This window comes from Scyliorhinus torazame, chromosome 4 (genome assembly GCF_047496885.1).
Source record: "Scyliorhinus torazame isolate Kashiwa2021f chromosome 4, sScyTor2.1, whole genome shotgun sequence".
Classification (NCBI taxonomy): domain Eukaryota; kingdom Metazoa; phylum Chordata; class Chondrichthyes; order Carcharhiniformes; family Scyliorhinidae; genus Scyliorhinus; species Scyliorhinus torazame.
In genome coordinates this window covers 340,093,779-340,112,591 of record NC_092710.1, presented here as the reverse complement: position 1 = coordinate 340,112,591, position 18,813 = coordinate 340,093,779, and the positions used below count along the sequence as shown (strand labels likewise).

Sequence of the window (18,813 nt, the reverse complement as noted above, 5' to 3'; positions counted from 1 at the left end):
GCGGCCCAGTAGTAGTCGTCCAGGTTCGACAACGCCAGTCCCCCTCTGTCCCTGCTATGCTGCAGGAACCCCCTCCTTACCCTCGGGGTCTTCCCTGCCCACACGAAACTCATAACGCTCCTGTCTATTTTCTTGAAAAAGGCCTTCGTGATCAGAATGGGGTGACATTGAAACACGAAAAGAAACCTTGGGAGAACCATCATTTTTACCGCCTGCACTCTGCCCGCCAGTGAGAGCGGCAGCATATCCCACCTCTTGAAATCCTCCTCCATCTGCTCCACCAGCCGCGTCAGATTGAGTTTGTGTAGAGTTCCCCAGCTCCTGGTTACCTGAATCCCCAAATATCGGAAGCTCCTTTCCACTCTCCTTAACGGCAGGGCGTCTATTCCTCTTCCCTGGTCCCTAGGGTGTATTACGAAAAGCTCACTCTTCCCCATATTTAGCCTATATCCCGAAAAATCTCCAAACTCCCTCAATATCTTTATAACCTCTGTCATCCCCTCCACAGGATCCGCCACATATAGCAATAGGTCATCTGCGTAGAGTAACACTCGATGTTCCCCTCCCCCTCTAACCACACCCCTCCATTTCTTAGAGTCTCTCAACGCTATGGCCAGTGGTTCAATTGCCAACGCGAACAGTACTGGGGACAGGGGGCACCCCTGCCTTGTTCCCCTATGTAACCGAAAATACTCCGATCTTTGCCGATTTGTGACTACACTTGCCATTGGGGCCCCATTTTGGAGTCTGACCCAACTGACAAACCCCTCCCCGAACCCAAACCTCCTCAACACCTCCCATAGATACTCCCACTCTACCCTATCTAATGCCTTCTCTGCATCCATCGCCACCACTATCTCTGCCTCCCCCTCCGCTGGGGGCATCATTATCACCCCCAGCAGCCGTCGCACGTTGACATTCAGTTGTCTCCCCTTTACAAACCCTGTCTGGTCTTCATGCACCACCCCCGGCACACAATCCTCCATCTTCGTCGCCAGCACTTTTGCCAGCAGCTTGGCGTCTACATTCAGGAGCGAGATAGGCCTATATGACCCGCATTGCAGCGGATCTTTATCCCGCTTCAGGACTAGTGATATTGTCGCCTCCGACATTGTCGGGGGTAGAGTCTGGCCTCGTTAAAGGTTCTCACCAGCAGTGGGGCCAACAAGTCCGCATATTTCCTGTAAAATTCCACTGGGAACCCATCTGGTCCCGGGACCTTCCCTGCCTGCATGTTCCCCAGCCCGTTAGTCACCTCTTCCACCTCAATTGGCGCCCCCAGACCTACCACCTCCTGCTCCTCCACCCTCGGGAACCTTAATTGGTTCAGAAACTGTTGCATTCCCTCTTTTCCCTCCGGGGGTTGGGACCTATATAGCCTCTCATAAAAGGTCCTAAACACCTCATTTATCTTCCCTGCTCTCCGCTCCGTAGTTCCCGTTTCATCCCCAACTCCCCCAATTTCCCTCGCCGCTATCCTCCTGCGAAGTTGGTGGGTCAGCAGCCGGCTCGCCTTTTCCCATATTCGTATCTCATCCCCTGTGCCTTCCTCCACTGTGCCTCTGCCTTTCCTGTGGTCAGCAAACTCCATCTGAAGTCTTCGCCTCTCTCTATATAGTCCTTCGTCTGGGGCCTCCGCATATCTTTTATCCACCCTCAAAATCTCCCCCCGCTAATCTCTCCATTTCTTTGCCCTCTTGTTTCTCCTTGTAAGCTCTAATGGAGATCAACTTTCCCCTAACCACTGCCTTCAGCGCTTCCCATACTACCCCCACCTGGATCTCACCATCGTCATTGGCCTCCAGGTACCTCTCAATACATCCCCGCACCCTTCCACAGACCCCCTCATCCGCCAATAGTCCCACATCAAGTCGCCAGAGTGGGCGCTGCTCCCTCTCCTCTCCTAATTCCAGATCCACCCAGTGCGGGACATGGTCTGAAACGGCTATGGCCGAGTACTCCGTTCCTGCCACCTTCGAGATCAGTGCCCTGCTCAAAACAAAGAAATCTATTCGGGAGTATACCTTGTGGACGTGAGAGGAAAAGGAGAACTCTTTGGCCAACGGCCTGGCAAATCTCCACTGATCCACTCCCCCCATTTGCTCCATGAACCCCCTAAGCACCTTGGCCGCTGCCGGCCTTCTTCCGGTCCTGGATGAAATTTAAATTTGATGAATAAATCTGGAGTATAAAGCCAGTCTCCCAAATGTGGGCGTGACGACTATCATCGATTGTCATAACCCATCGGTTCACTAATGTCCTTTCGAGAAAGAAATCTGCTGTCCTTAACGGGTCTGGCCCACATGTGACTCCAGACCATGGCGGTATGGTTGACTCTTAACTGCCCTCTGAAATGGCCTACAAGCTACTCAATTCAGAGGCAATTAGGGATGGGCAATAAATGCTGGCCTTGCCAATGACACCCATAAAAGAATTAAGAAAACAGACCGATTCTGTGTGCCAACCTCCTTTTCCATTTTATACTGTAAGTTCCACATACAAATATTGCAGCATAATGAAAAGAAGCTTGCTCCCCTGGTGCCAGTAATGAACCAATACTGAAGCATCTGGGACAAAGCAGCCTGTTTAAGTGGTCCCCATTCACTTAAACATTCACTCTCTCCCCCACTGACACACAATAATAGCAGTGTGTACCGCAACTCACCAAGGCTTCTTTGACAGCACTTTCCAAGCCTGCAACTTCTACCACCACGAAGCTGAAGGGCAGCAGACACATGGGAACACCACCACCTGCAATGTCCCTTCCAAGCCTCTCACCCCTCCTGTCTTGGAAATATATCACCATTTCTTCACTGTCGCTGGGTCAAAATCCTGGAACTCCCTAACAACACTGCGGATGTTGATACACCACAGGGTCTGCAGCGCTTCAAGAAAGCATCTCAACACCACCTTCTCGAGGGCATTTAAGGATGGGCAATAAATGCTGGCCTAACCAGCGACGCCCACATCCAGTGACTGCTTAATAAAAAAGAATTCACTAAATGGAACTAGTCTTGGCCTCAATACCCTCAAGGTGGAGTAGTAAAAATAAAAACATTTTAAGTTTCTTCTGTCCTGATGGGTTGAAAATGAAGCTGGATGCGTTCTATCTAGAGCAGAAGAGCTTAGATAGAGATGTTCAAAATGAAAAATATTTTTGGCAAGGTGAAGAAGGAGAAGTTATTTCCTGTTATGGAAACCAGAGGATATTGACTCAAGGTGGCTGGCAAAAAACCAAAGACAATGTGAGGAGAAAATTGTTTCCACCATACCACCTCTGGTTCTTTTGTCAATCACTTAAACCACAGAAAGCGCTGTACACTGCCCAAAGTGGGGTGGGAGCAGATTGAATGGTAACATTTTCAGAGAGTTGTTAAAGAGGAAAACATTTGCAGAGCTATGGGGAAAAAGCACTTGAGTAGGACTAATATTCTCGCTCCCTGTAAAGGGACGATGGGCCGAATGACCACTTGTGCTGTATCATTCGATCACTCCCATGCTCACTGTCATGTTCACACATGAAAAAGACCAAATACAGAGTGTGGAACTTTAGCCCAGCCTGAATCACGACGTTTAGTATGCAAAGAGGCAACATTTGCAAAGAGGGCCAAAATAAAGAACAGTGCTTATTAAATGCTTGCGATAGCCTCAGTGTCATTCAGTAAAGGCCCAGGATTTGTACTGATGTGGGCCGAGTTAAACCTTGGTTGAGCTTGTGGTGAGAAGTGAGAACTCGTTTAAAACTGAGAAATCCAGGTAAATGGTGATGATCCATAGTATTGGCATCAAGGTTGAAAAGAGTAAGCGAGAAGGCCAGATGAATCAGTCACTCACGGTTAATGACATAAGAAATAGGAGCAGGAACAGGCCATTTGGCCCCTCAGGCCAGCTTGCTATTCAATAAGATCATGGCTGATCAGGTTATGGCCGTAACTCCAGTTTGCAGGAAAGAGCAACATAATTGATTGCCACCCCGTCCACCAGCTTAAACATTCACTGTCTCCACCACTGACGCAGAGTGGCAACAGTGTCTACACATTGCACTGTAGCAACTCCCCAAGACTTCATTCAAAGCACTTTCTGAACCTGCGATCCCGTACCACCTAGAAGGACAAGAACAGCAGATGCATGGGAACACCACCAACTGCAAGTCCCCTCCAAGCCACACACCCAACCTGAGTTGGAACTATATTGTTGTTCCTTCACTATCGCTGGATCAAAATCCTGGAATTGTCTTCCTAACAGCATTGTGGGTGTACCTACACCACATGGACTGCAGCGGTTCAAGAAGGCAGCTACTCCATAAACTCTTGACTCCCTTGTGAATCAAAAAGCTGTCTAACTCAGCCTTGAATATATTCAATGACCCAGCCTCCACTGCTCTCTGGGGAAGAGAACTTCAATGACTAACAACCCTGTGACAGAAGAAATGTCTTCTTATCAGTGTCTCAACTAGGATACCCTTTAGTTTTAAACTGTGCCTCTGAGTTCTAGATTCCTCCACGAGAAGAAACATCCTCTCAGCACTTACTCTATCACTGGGGCTGTTTAGCACAGGGCTAAATCGCTGGCTTTGAAAGCAGACCAAGGCAGGCCAGTAGCACGGCTCGATTCCCGTAACAGCCTCCACGAATAGGCGCCGGAATGTGGTGACTAGGGGCTTTTCACAGTAACTTCATTTGAAGCCTACTTGTGACAATAAGTCATTTTCATTTCATTTCATTCATTCAAAGCTCCTCAGAATTGACACCAAAGTGGTGGCCTTAAATGGCTTTGATGAGCAGAATTTCTGTTCACTTATTCAGTCCCCAGCCATCAACTCTATCCTTTTCCTTGGCAATTGTCTGAGACTGAACCACACGGTTTGCAGCCTTAGTGTCATACTTGACCACACAATGAGCTTCTGACCCCATATTCATGTTACCACTAAGATGGCCAATTTCTATATCTAAAATTTTTATCTCTGTACCTGCACTTCAAAGGCACGCACTGAACACCAGCAAGAGTGGGGAAGAGCTGCAGAAGAAACCTCATGTAGCAATTTGTGAAGTGACATAAATGTTAGAATTTGACATCAAAACAGATTACAATGGCCAAAACATTTCTGGGTTTGAAAAGCTCGAGTGTGGGGATGACACAGCAGAGTTCCCACTCTTGGTGAATTGTGCACTGGCGATTGAGCTGTGTCGTGATGCTTCCAGTGGTTCCTTAGCAGCCTTTCTAGCTAGAAATGGTTGTTTTGTAAGTTAATGAAGGTAGCCAATGTTGATTGAACTGTACAGAAGGAGTGGTTTTCTTCAGGATCGAAATATTTTATTTGTTAATTTAAAGAAAGGTTACATCTTTGCTCATTTTTATTCTGTAGAATTGTTGGACGGCAGCAAACAGGAAGAGCAAAAAGAGGATGAAGCACAAGAAGGAGAGGAGAAGGAGATGAACGATCAACCAATGAGAGGATTGCCTTCTCCAACCTTAACCACGGACACACTACATTCCGAGAGAAAGCAGGAGGAAGATGGGGGCCTAGAGTCACAGGGAAAGACACGATCAGGATACCTCACAGAGAGTGCAGCATTTCAAAAGACAAAGGTGGAGGGTGAAGAAAGAGTGAGAGGAACAGGTTTTCCAGGGACTTTGAAAGAGCGTCTCATTTCTGAGTTCGCAACAAGTCAAAAGAAGGAGGAAGCAGCAATAGAACTGTCTTCCTCAAATCTTACAGAGATCGAAGGACATCCAAAGAGCAAATGGGAGGAAATGAGGGGCAATGGAGAGGCCACAGGGACATCACCTGCAAATGTCACAGGGCGGGCAGAAGAGACTGCGGAAGAAACTCCAGCTCTGGTGAGTGACAGACTTAAAGAGGACGAGAAAACAGCACCCGCCCCAAATGTTGGAGGGAGATTGGACAAACAGGAGGCTTGGGGAGAACTGCATATTCTGAACACCAGTGAGCAAAGAGAAGAAGCACAGAACGAACCTTCTGTTGTGACTTTTACAGAGAACGCGGCAGAGTCTGATGGAAGACACACTGCAGAGGAGAGTTTGATGAAAGGAAAGCATCAGGAGGCGGAAGTTCCAACAGGGGATGGTGATGAATTTGCCCATTCGGAGGTGGAAATAGGTGAGTGAAAAGTAACTGCTGGTTGCATTGAGATAAGTCCTGAAGTAACAGATTATGAATTGTATGGGCAGCATGGTAGCACAGTGGTTAGCACTGTTGCTTCACAGCTCCAGGGACCCCGTTTCGAGTCCAACTGTGTTTCACTGTCTGTGTGGAGTTTCCACTTTCTTCCCGCGTCTGCGTGGGTTTCCTCCGGATGCTCTGGTTTCCTCTCACAGTCCAAAAAGGTGGATTGGCCACGGTAAATTGTCCCTTAATTGAAAGGTTAGGTGGGGTTACGGGGATAGGGCAGGGGAGTGTGCCTAGGAAGGTGCAGTCTTGATGGACCGTAAGGCCTCTCTGCATTGTAGAGAGGATTTCTAGACAAGGAGAGTGGGTGGAAAATACATCTGGTGCTTATACAATCAGATTTTATCCTCTCTCAGAAATACCCCAAAGTGCTTTACCAGAAATGAAGTATTTGGAAATGCCATCGGTATTTGTTCTGCAGACAGAAATGGCAGCCATTTTACACACACAATTCCACTACACTAACAGCAGATGGGACAAATACCCAGTTTATCTAAACTCTGTTGGTTGATACAGGAATCCTGGTTAGGAGACTGGGAGAAATCCCTGTTCGTCTCGAATTAGTGCCATGGGATCTTTTGTGTTTGTCCGAACAGGTGGTGGGGTCTCTGTTCAATGCCAGATTCACAAAAAGGCAGCCTCTTACACTGAAGCAACTTTTCAGCACTCCACCGCGATTGTGGCCTCAAGCCTCTGGAATTGAACTTGTACCCACAAGCGTTTGACTCCCTGACAACATTTGAATGAAAAATGAATGAAAATCGCTTATTGTCACAAGTAGGCTTCAAATGAAGTTACTGTGAAAAGCCCCTAGTCGCCACATTCCGGCGCCTGGGAGGCGGTACGGGAGACTTAGTCCATCAGGCTAAGTGAACCAGCTATATAAATACTGTGTTCCAAGAGCACGTCAGAAGCTGGGAATTATGCTGTGAGCAACTCCCCTCCCGTCTCCCCATCTACAAGGCACAAGTCAGGAGTGTAATGGAGCACTCGCCACTTGCCTGGATGTGGATGAGTGCAGCTCCAACAACACTCCAGAATCTCGACACCATCCAGGACAAAGCAGCCCATTTGATTGCTCCTCCTTCCACAAACATTCAAACCCTCCACCACCGGCGAACAATGGCAGCCGTGTGTACCATCCACATTCACTTTGTCCACCACCCACATACAGGGGCAGCCGTATGTACCATCTACAAGATGCACTGCAAACATACCTGCAAATTCCCCTCCAAGTCACCCACAATCCTGACTTGGAACTCTATCACTGCCATTCCTTCACTGTCGCTGGGTCAGAATTTTGGAACTCTCTTCCTAACAGCACTGCAGGAGTACCTACACCAAATGGTTTAAGAAGGTAACTCAGCACTACATTCTCAAAAGCAAATTGGGATGGGAGACAAATATTGGCCTTGCTAGCGATGCCCACAGCCTGTGAAAGAATGAAAAAAAAACATCCGGTTCATCTCGCTTATGTCATTCCAGCATATCGACTGCCCCGAATCTAGTGAGGATATTCCTCCATCAACACAGTACGTTCCCTTCACCCCTTCAGTGTTGCTGTGAGGATTAATGCCACTTCCACATGACTTTCATTGGAGCAAGAGAATGTACACAGTTGCTTTCTGAGGAATCCAAAGAACCAAAGAGCTCTGCATCTACAAGTCAAAAGGCTATTATTTGTATGGACTTCCAAAGCCTTTTGATAAAGTAACATATATTAAGAATGTTCGCAAGATTTGAATGTGACAAGTGGCACAAGTGAATAGATAACAAATTGGCTGAGGAATAGGAATTTGAGAGCTGTTGTGAACGGCTGTTTTTTCAACTGGAGGGAGGTATACAATGGAGTTCCCCAATGTTTTGGATAAGGACCACTGCTGTTTTCGATATATATTCATGACTTGGACTTGGGGACACAGGAAGAGTTAAATTTGCCGAAGACATGAAACTTGGAAGTGTGAGCATTGAGGAAGTTAGTAATAGACTTCAAGAGGATGTTTACGGGCTGCTGGAATGGGCCAACAGGGGGCAGATGAAATTCAATACAGAAAAGTGTGAGGTGTTGCACTTTGGTAGGAAAAATGGTACAATTTTAAAAAGGGGTGCTAGAACAGTGACCGGGGCTGGGGTGGGGTGGGTTGTTTATGCAGTGACAGATTAAAAAAACATATGGAATCCTGGGCTTTAAAAATAGAAGCGCAGGAATTATGCTAAACCAATATCAAACACGACTTCACCTCAACTAGCATATTATGCCTAGTTCTTGGCATCACATTTTAGAATGATGTGAAAGCTTTAAAGAAGGTACAGGAGGAATTTGAGTGGTCCCATGGATGGGGGATTACAGTTACAGGACAGGCTGGAGAAGCTGAGCTTGATCTGTTTCGAACGGACAATGCTAAAATGAGATTTGATACAATGCTTAAAATCCATGATAGGTTTGTATAGAGTAAAAAAAGGTTTCTCCCAACAGCTGAAATGTCAGAGAATCTCTACAGTGCAGAGTAGGCCAATTGCCCATCGAGTCTGCTCCGACCCTTGGAAAGAGCACCCTACTTCATGCCTCCACCCTCTCCCTGTAACTCCCATCTAACCTATTGGGCAATTTAGCATGGCCAATCCACCTAACCTGCATATCTTTGGACTGTGGGAGGAAATTGGAGCACCCGGAGGAAATCCACACAGACATGGGGAGAAAGTGCAAACTCCACACAGACAGTCACCCGAGGCCGGAATTGAACCCGAGTCCCTGGAGCTGTGAGGCAGCAGTGCTAACCACTGTGCCGCCCAGAGAACAATTCCCTGGCTGGGAAACGACCAGTCAATGACGGACGGCACAGGCATCAAGGTGATTGGCACAAGGATGTGTCATGAAGAAAGTCTTTCTTATGCAGTGAGTAGTTTGGATTTGGAATCTACTACTTGATAGATGGTGGGTACACATCGAATAGTCGACTTCAAAAGGGAATTGCTTTAACACAAGGAAGCAAATTGAAGGGATGTGAGAACGTGCAGGGATTTGGAACTAACTGGATTGTGTGTTGAAGGATCTGGCCCAGATCTGATGGGCTGAACGGCGCTTTCTTTGCTGTACAGTTCTATGATCCTATGATGGGGAGGGTTCATGGATAGGGTGAATTCAGTTTCTCGGACACAACTTGGAGGTGATCATGCTGAACCGAGACTAGCAACCCCACAGTGCCGGAGGAGAATCAACAGTACAGTTACTCCAGACTAATTTCAGGAATTTCTAGTCAGAGACCATGGAAAAGCACACGAGGTCAGGGAAAGTGTATAAGTGGGAAATTTGGAGAATTTATTTCACTGAAGCTACAACAGAATCTAGAAACATTTTCTGTCTGAATGATTGAAATGGGTTGGTTTGTTGAACAGCAACTGATACCAGATCAATTGTTAATTTTAAATCTGATATTGATTGATAGATTTTCATTCGCCACACATTTGAATGGATATTGGGCAGAGGTGGGATTTAGGTCACAAATCACCAATTCAGTAGTAGGACAATTTTAAGGGGGCTGAATGACCACCCGTTCCCATGTTCCATTATTTGGATGAGTGTGTGACGGAAACATTCACTCTTTGTGCTATGTTGCTGTTTACATTCTGATTGCAGCCCCAGAGACCCCTTCCATCCTGGACAACAACATGGACAGAAGTCAGCTGCAGGAGCAAAGCTGGTTCCTCCCATGGATTGTCACAGTGCTGAATGCTGCTGTCCTGCTGATCAAGCGCAATGTGGGGCCTGTTGCTGAGTCACTCTTGGAGTATGTAAGTTATTTTATTCTTTTCTTCCCTTCTCCTCCTCCTCCTGAGGTGCTGTGATTCCACAAGCGCCAATTACCATTTAACATTTGGATCAAGTTGACAGTTCTTAATGTCTAAAGGGCCATACCTGTGCTATTGCATTTTCAGGTGCTAGCAGGGATGCAGCAAGGTCTTCCTGATTTATTTCCCCTCCTTGCATGCATTTCCGTGCACCTTCCAATGATATGTAGAACATTGTCGTGCCATTTTGTGACCTACCACTTGGTGGCGCCACTGTGCCATTCCTGATTGTAAAATAACAATGAAGAAATGACTCGTGAAGTTTGTAGCTTTGAAATGAAAATTGCTTATTGTCACAAGTAGGCTTCAAATGAAGTTACTGTGAAAAGCCCCTAGTCGCCACTTTCCCTGCCTGTTCGGGTATGGGAATTGAACCGTGCTGCTGGCCTGCCTTGGCCTGCTTTAAAAACCAGCTGTTTAGCCCTGTGCTAAACCAGCTGCTTTTTCTGTTAAGGTGAAACTAGTGATGGTTCAGTGGTGTTAGGCAGCATCTGGTGTCATACTGATGGAGTAAGGTTTATTTCACCTGTGAATGCAATGGGGCAACAAGATTATTAGCTCAGGGGTTTCGGGTATGAAAATCAACCAGAGCTGCCACTCTGGATTGCTGTTGCGATGCCCTCTGTAGTTGAATAACGAATGAGCTGGTAAATATCAGCGAAGAATGGTCCTTGGAAGGAATTTCAGTGGGAGGCAGGGGGCTGATGCTCATGAAGCCCACCCAGCCGGTTTTTAAAACAGCAGAGCAGAGTAAACGGAGTGTGAAATTTTCTGCCACGTGAAAAGAATAATTTAAAATATATTTCTGAATCAGTAATAGATGACCAATAAAAACAAACTTGTGGAAATATTCAGCAAGTCAGGCAGGCTAAACTGTTGCTCTTTCTGCAGATGTTGCCTGATTTCCTGAGTATTTCCATCGTTTCCAGGGTCTTTTCAGACATCTGCAGGAGTTTGCTTTCTATTTGAGGTTGCTCTGAGGCATTTTTTGGAAGTGTAAGTTTTGGATGTCACTGGACTGGGAGAGTGAGGTGAGCGACCGATAGTCCTCCAGCGCTGGTGGCGCTGTCGGGGGAGGTGGAGCAGGAAGCGGTCCCTTTGGCAGCGGCCGGCGAGCCGCGCATGCGCGCGCCCCTTGTGTTGACGTGTTTTTCAGCGGTGGTTGTTCCGGGCGCCGGCAGCGTCTGTCGTGGGCCCGTCCTCGGAGCCTCCCTCCCTCCCGATGGGGCTGAGGCCCTGACCCCGGTCCCCGCCTCCAATACCGGACAAACTTCATTGAAGCCCTGCCCCGGCTCCGCCATGGAGCAGGAGTCGCCGCCCCGCCAGACGCAGCCCCCGCCGGCCGGGGCCGGAGTCGCTGCTCTCGCCTACTCGGCTGTGGTGGACCGGATCGGCCAGGTCAGTGTGTGTGTGTGAGGGAGGGAGACCCACCTCCCGGCCGCGGCTCTGACCAGGGGATGTGACTGCACCATCATTACATTCACAAATGTCCAACACGGTGCTCATGTTATTGAGCTGGTAATCCAGAGAGATGGACTACTGATCTGGAGGCACGGGTTCAAATCCCACCACAGCAGCAGCTGGGAAACTCAAAGTTGCTGAACTACATCTGGAACAGTAATAGTCACCGTGAAACGGCCAGATTGCCGTAGGACCCCCCCCCCCCCCCCCCCCCAAATCTGGCTCACTAATGTTCTTTTTAAGGAACGGGATCTGCTGACCGAACAGGGTCTGGCCGTCGTGCGAATCCAGACCCACAGCAATTTGGTTGGCTGTAACCCATCCTCTGAAATAGACTAGCAAGCCACTCAGTTGTGCCAAACCACCTCAAGGACACTTCGGGACGGGCAACAAATGCTGGCCTTGCCCTGTGAACAAATTTAACCAAGTAAATTGAATCCTAGTATTACCATGCATGGGACTAATATAGATGACATTGTAAATATATCATCTCTACCCAATTTGTGTAAATGCAGCATAGGTAACTTTATACATGCACTGACATAGTGCCATGCATATGTGTGCAGGAAAATAGCACTAGTAATACTTTGTATAAACTCGTCCAAAGACTGCTTTATAAATGCAAAGCACTTGGCTGCTGATCCAGCAGCACATCAATTTTATAACTCATCTTTGACTTCCGATCCCCAGTTGCTCCACCCGTTGCTACCTCTGACCTCCTGCAACTCTCCAAGAACTGTTCCTCTAATTTTGGCCTGAATAGAGTATAGGGTTTTACAGCACAGAAAGAGGCCCTTGGGTCCATTGTGTCTCTGCCAACCATCAAGCACCTATCCTATTCTCGGGGCAGGTTTAGCTCACTTGGCTAGACAGCTAGTTTGTGATGCAGAGTGGGCCAGCAGCGCAGTTCCTGTACCGGCTGAGGTTATCCATGGGGCATCTGAGGTGTGGTGATCCTCCGGTTAAATCACCACTTGTCAGCTCTCCCTCAAGGGGAAAGCAGCCTACGGTCATGTGGGACTTTACTGTACCTATTCTAATCCCATTTTAGAGCACTTGCTCCGTTGCCTTGTCTGCTATGGTGTTCCAAGTGCTCATCTAAATGCTTCTAAAATGTTGTGAGGACCACCCTTTCAGGCAGCGAGTTCCAGATTTCCACCACCCCCTGGGTGAAAAAGCTTTTCCTCAAATCCCCTCTAAATCTCCTACCCCTTACTTAAATCTTTGCCCTTGACCCTTCAACTAAGAGGCAACGTTTCTTCCTATCTACCAGATATATGTCCTTCATAATTTTGTACACCTCAATCAGGTTCCCCTCCCCCTCAGCTCTCTCTGCTCTAAGGAAACCACAGCCTATCCAGCCTCTCCTGGCTGAAACGCTCCAACCAGAGAGCATCCTGATGAATCTCCTCTGCACCATTAAACATAGGAGCAGAGTTAGCCTATTCGGCCTATCGAGTCTGCTTCGTCATTCAATCATGGCTAATATGTTTCTCATCCCCATTTTCCGCCTTCTCCCCATAACCCTTGATCCCTTTTTAAAAATAATTTTAGAATACCCAATTATTTTCCCCCAATTAAGGAGCAATTTAGCGTGGCCAATCCACCTAACCTGCACATCTTTGGGTTGTGGGGGTGAAACCCACACAGACATGGGGAGAATGTGCAAACTCCACACGGACAGTGACCAGGGCTGGGATTCGAACCCGGGTCCTCAGCGGCGCAGTCCCAGTGCTAACCACTGCGCCACATGCCACCCCTTGATCCCCTTATTAATCAAAAACCTGTCTATCTCTGTCTTAAAGACACTCCGTGATTTGACCTCCGTAGCCTTCTGCAGCAAAGAGTTCCACAGATTCACCACCCTCTGGCTTAAGAAATTCCTCCTCATCTCTGTATTAAAGGATTGTCGCTTCAGTCTTGAGGGTGTGTCCTCGGGTTCTAGTTTTTCCTACCAGTGGAAACATCCTCTCCACGTCCACTCTATCCAGGCCTCTCAGTATTCTGTAAGTTTCAGTGAGATCTCCCTTCATCTGTCTAAACTCCCAAGAGTACAGACCCAGAGCCCTCAACCTTTCCTCATATAACAAATCCTTCATTCCAGGCCTCATTCTTGTAAACCTCCTCTGCACCCTCTCTAGCGCAATCACATCCTTGTGCACCGTCTGCATCCTTTATCCATCAACAGTTGTTCCATTAGCTAAGATCTGGAATTGCTTCCATATACCCCTCTGCCTTGAAGGACTTCTTTAAAACCTACCCTTTAACCAAACATTTGACCACCTGACGTAATTTCCCCATCTCTGGCTTGGTGTCAGTTTTTCTGATTAAGTATTATGTATAACTTATGATTTTAACATTCAGCTTTATTTTAAAAAAAATCCAATTTAGGGGTAATTTAGCGTGGCCAAGCCACCTACCCTGCACATCTTTGGGTTGTGGGGGTGAGACCCACGCAGACACGGGGCGAATGTGCAAACTCCACACGGCCAGTGACCCCAGGGCAGGGATCGAACCTGGGACCTCGGTGCCGTGAGGCAGCAATGCTAGCCACTGCGCCAGCCGCCCCTACATTTAGCTTTATAAGTGTGTGTAAGTAATGTTACATTAGAAGCTTGAGTGTCGGAATGTAATTTTTATCATTTTTGATACATTGTGTTCTTCGGTTGTAGATGAAACTGGTGAGATATATTTTTTGATAATGCCCAGTTACTCTGAAGTGGTGGATCTTTAGTAGCAATTGCTTTGTCATTGAATAGCTAGTTTGGTGTCTTCGGAGGACAAGAAATGTCAGCTAGTCATTTTATGTCATTTTATGACAAGAAATGTCAGCTATGTAGTGTGATATTAGAAAGAAGTCTAGCCCAGGCTGGATGGGGCTGGCAGATTTCAGACCCAAAAAGAGTGATCTAGATTGCTTTCTTGATGTGACAGCTTTTATAAACGTGTATAGTCGTGCATGTGTGCAGTTTATTACTGAATTTTATAACCGTGTATTATGACCTCCTGTGACATTATACAGAAGTTGAGGGAAAGTGTGGTCTTCAGGTGAAGTAGGAAACGATGGTGAGAAATATTGGGGCCAGCGTGTACAAATTTAAACCCCATTTTCACTTAAAGTGAATTACTCTGTTTATAATTGCATATTTCCGTTTAGGTCCTAAAATGTTTCTATGTTCAAGGTTAAGTTAGATAGATTATTGTTAGACAAGGGAGTAGTAGGTAATGGGGGGCAGAAGGAAAGTGGAGTTGAGACCACAGCCAGACCTGCCATGATCTTATCCAATAGTGGAGCAGCTCAAAGAGCCAAATGGCCTGTTGCTGCTGAGTTCGACGTTGCCAGAAATGTTTGTGCCCTTATGAAAGCTGCCTATCTAAATGGGTCATGCTTCAGCAATGCAAATACGTAGTGGTTAAGTTTCTGGCCTAGTAATCTAGCACCATGTGTCGCAACCTGAATAGACATATAAAACAAAATCCTGTTCAGAAATCAATTCTAATTTAAATCTTGCTACCATGGTCACTTCAGGAGGTTGAACAGTTTGCTCTGTCAGTTGGCACCAAACTTTGTAGTTAAAGAATATAAATTTAAACCAGTGCCGTAGTTAATTCACAATCTCATCATTCAATTGACCAGTTGGCTGATGGTCACGTTCAGCTCTGGTATAAATGTTCAGCTCTGGTATAAATGTTGCCATATTGAGAGTTTGAGTTTTTCCCTTTCACAGAAAAGTTGAGAAACAGAGTTTTTAATCAAACCGCTTTTCTTATCCAAAAGCAAAATACTGTGGAAGCTGGAAATCTGTTAAAAAGCAGAAAGATGTTTGAAATACTCAGACGTCTAGCAGCAGAGAGAGAAACAGAGTTAAGGTTTCAGGTGATTGGTCTTTTATCAGCCTTTTCTGATCACTGACCCACTTATTCATCCAGTTGAAATGCCCTGGATGTGAAAATAAAGGTATTTTGGGCTTTAAAAAAAGCACGCAGATGATTTAACTTCATAAATTGATGAAGGAGGGGGCGGCACGGTAGCACAGTGGTTAGCACTGTTGCTTCACAGTGCTAGGGACACGGGTTCGATTCCCGGCTTGGGTCACTGTCTGTGTGGAGTCTGCATGTTCTCTCTGTGTCTGTGTGGGTTTCCTCCGGGTGCTCTGGTTTCCTCCCACAAGTCCCGAAAGACGTGCTGTTAGGTGAATTGGACATTCTGAATTCTCCCTCTGTGCATCCGAACAGGCGCCGGAGTGTGGCAACTAGGGGATTTTCACAGTAACTTCATTGCAGTGTTAATGTAAGCCTACTTGTGACACATACAGATTATTATTATCTTGACTGATAGATAAGCTCTATTGTGCTGGTTGTTGTGCTTCATTTAGAAAAAATGTTTTGTAATTTATCAAAGTTACTCAGTTGAGCTTGATTTATAACTGAGCTGTACAGACCAGGGTGACCATTGTTTGTGCTGAGTTAACTGGTCTCAGTCAGTAACAGCACAGCTGAATTCACTGGCTTAGCTGGAGTAGGCACGTTGGCTCCCTCACTTCTGTCAAGTCCTATACTGGAAGTATGTGTATATCTTCATTGTTGCAGGTCCAATTGGTATGTTGGTATCTGTAGCTGTATAAACATGTACAATAACTTTTTTTAAAGTAATAATCCCAAAACGCTTAAAGATGTGTTATCAAATAATTTTGATCCTGAACCACACAAGGGAGATGTTTGGGTAGGAGGCCTCAAGCTTGGTCAAAGAGATGGGGTCTAGGAGCATGTTAAAATGAAAGGGGAGAGGTTGAAGGTGGAAATTCTGCCACTTTGGGCCTTGCTGTCGAAGGCAGAGTTGCCATTGGTGGAGTGATTGGGGCGGCACGGTGGCATAGTGGTTAGTACTGGTGCCTCACAGAGCCGAGGTCCCAGGTTCGATCCTGGCTCTGGGTTGCTGTCTGTGTGGAGTTTGCACATTCTCTCTGTGTTTGCGTGGGTTTCGCCCCCACACTCAACTCAAAAGATGTGCACAGTAGGTGGATTGGCCACGCTAAATTGCCCCTTAATTGGAAAAAATGAATTACGTACTCGCAATATTAAAAAAATTGGTGGAGTGATTGAAATCGGGCCACTCGAGGCTAGAAGCACCGACATCTGAGAGGGTTGTAGGACTGGAAGAGATTATAACTCTTAAGTTGGGGTGAGATTTAGAGAGGGCTTTGGAAACGAGGTGAGTAATTTAAAATCAAGTTGTTGGTTAACTGGTGCCAGTGTAGATCTGCAATAGATGCAAGTGTAGATTTTTATTAAGTCTACACATACTGTATTATAGTGTATACACAGGAAATGTGTGCATCACATTTATACACTGCTCTATATAGACAGTACATTCATACTTAATTTTGTATTATGTTTGTTTATGCATCTCACCAGTTTGTGCATGTCTGTGCCCTGTATAATATGCAATTGCAGACAAAAACAGAAAATGCTGGATAATCTCAGCAGGCCTGACTGCATAGAAACATAGAAAAATACAGCACAGAACAGGCCCTTTGGCCCACGATGTTGTGCTGAACCTTTGTCCTAGATTAATCATAGATTATCATTGAATTTACAGTGCAGAAGGAGGCCATTCGGCCCATTGAGTCTACACCGGCTCTTGGAAAGAGCACCCTACCCAAAGTCAACACCTCCACCCAACACTAAGGGCAATTTTGGACACTAAGGGCAATTTATCATGGCCAATCCACCTAACCTGCACATCTTTGGACTGTGGGAGGAAACCGGAGCACCCGGAGGAAACCCACGCAGACACGGGGAGGATGTGCAGACTCCGCACAGACAGTGACCCAAGCCGAAATCGAACCTTGGACCCTGGATCTGTGAAGCAATTGTGCTATCCACAATGCTCCCGTGCTGCCCTTAAGAACAAATAAATCTACACTATATCATTTTACCGTAATCCATGTACCTATCCAATAGCTGCTTAAAGGTCCCTAATGTTTCTGACTCAACTACTTCCACAGGCAGTGCCTTCCATGCCCCCACTACTCTCTGGGTAAAGAACCTACCTCTGACATCCCCCCTATATCTTCCACCATTCACCTTAAATTTATGTCTCCTTGTAATGGTTTGTTTCACCCGGGGAAAAAGTCTCTGACTGTCTACTCTATCTATTCCCCTGATCATCTTATAAACCTCTATCAAATCACCCCTCATCCTTCTCCGTTCTAATGAGAAAAGGCCTAGCACCCTCAACCTTTCCTCACATCTGTGGCGAGAGAACAGAACTAAATTTTGAAGTTTGACTCTTGTTAAAGTCATCCTGACTGGAAATGTTCTCTCTCTTCTCTCTCTGCAGATGCCATCAGACCTGCTGAGATTTTCCAGCATTTTGGATTTAGTTTCTTATTCCAGCATTTGCAGTAATTTGCATTTATCTTAATGCAATTGCAGGCTAATTTGTTTTCCTATTCGACTGGTTTGATGGCTGGTATCTTGTGATCAGCCATCGGGGTAGTAGAGGTGTAGTTGAACGACATTGTCCTGTTTTGAGTAGGATATGGTAACAGTTTACATATGGGTGAGTTGCAGAATGCAAACAGATTATTGTTAAGTTGGTAAACGTCAGGACCCACAACTGGATCCTTGTTCGTTTTCTCCCTCCATAACATTATGAATTTTGGACTGAAATCTTAACCATAAGGTAATAAACTGGATTTCTAAGTCAAAACGGTTAGGGTGGGGTGAAATGTGACTTGGTAGCTTAAGTTTCAGCTTTGAAGCTAACAAATTTTACTTCTATCTTCAAAAATAGAGGCGAAGGGGCGGGCCTGCGAAGGGGCGGGCCTGCGAAGGGGCGACGAGGGCGGGGACGGGGCGAGGCTATCATAAAAGTCCATCTGGCTCATGCATGTTCTTTGAGGAAGGAAATCTTCCATCCTTTTGTGGTCTGGATATCTCTACATGATTGAATGTTTTGTATTATGTAGCAGTAACACAGTCTAAATATTCGGTTATTTTAAAATTTGACTGAGTTTTTATTTCCTGGTTTTCAAATGTCCACTGAGCCTCTGGATCTAGATCACAAGTTTGTAAACTGCTCCAAGATAGCATCATTCATATTTAGTTCAGTCAAGTTCACGATTTGTTGACCTGTCATTAAGCCAGTTGGCAGGAGAATGGTACAGAGATTGCTTGGTGCATCCTTTCGATCTACTTGTTTAGATCCTGTTCCTGTTATATACAAACAATCTGCATCTTGGGTTTTCTCCCAGTGTCCTAGACAATAGCTCCATTAAATAAGCTGTTGTATATTAAGCATAATCTGT

General features: G+C 46.1%; 1 protein-coding gene across 2 annotated transcripts in view; it reads left to right on the top strand.

Annotated features, from left to right (window-relative positions):
• mia3 (MIA SH3 domain ER export factor 3) overlaps positions 1-18,813 on the top strand; it is a 202,134-nt gene that overhangs the window by 34,454 nt on the left and 148,867 nt on the right. For both annotated transcript variants that reach the window (XM_072500262.1, XM_072500261.1), the window contains exons 5-6: positions 5,366-6,121; positions 9,828-9,982. In XM_072500262.1, coding sequence (XP_072356363.1) covers positions 5,366-6,121; positions 9,828-9,982 — 911 coding nt within the window. The remainder of the gene's footprint in view (positions 1-5,365; positions 6,122-9,827; positions 9,983-18,813) is intronic.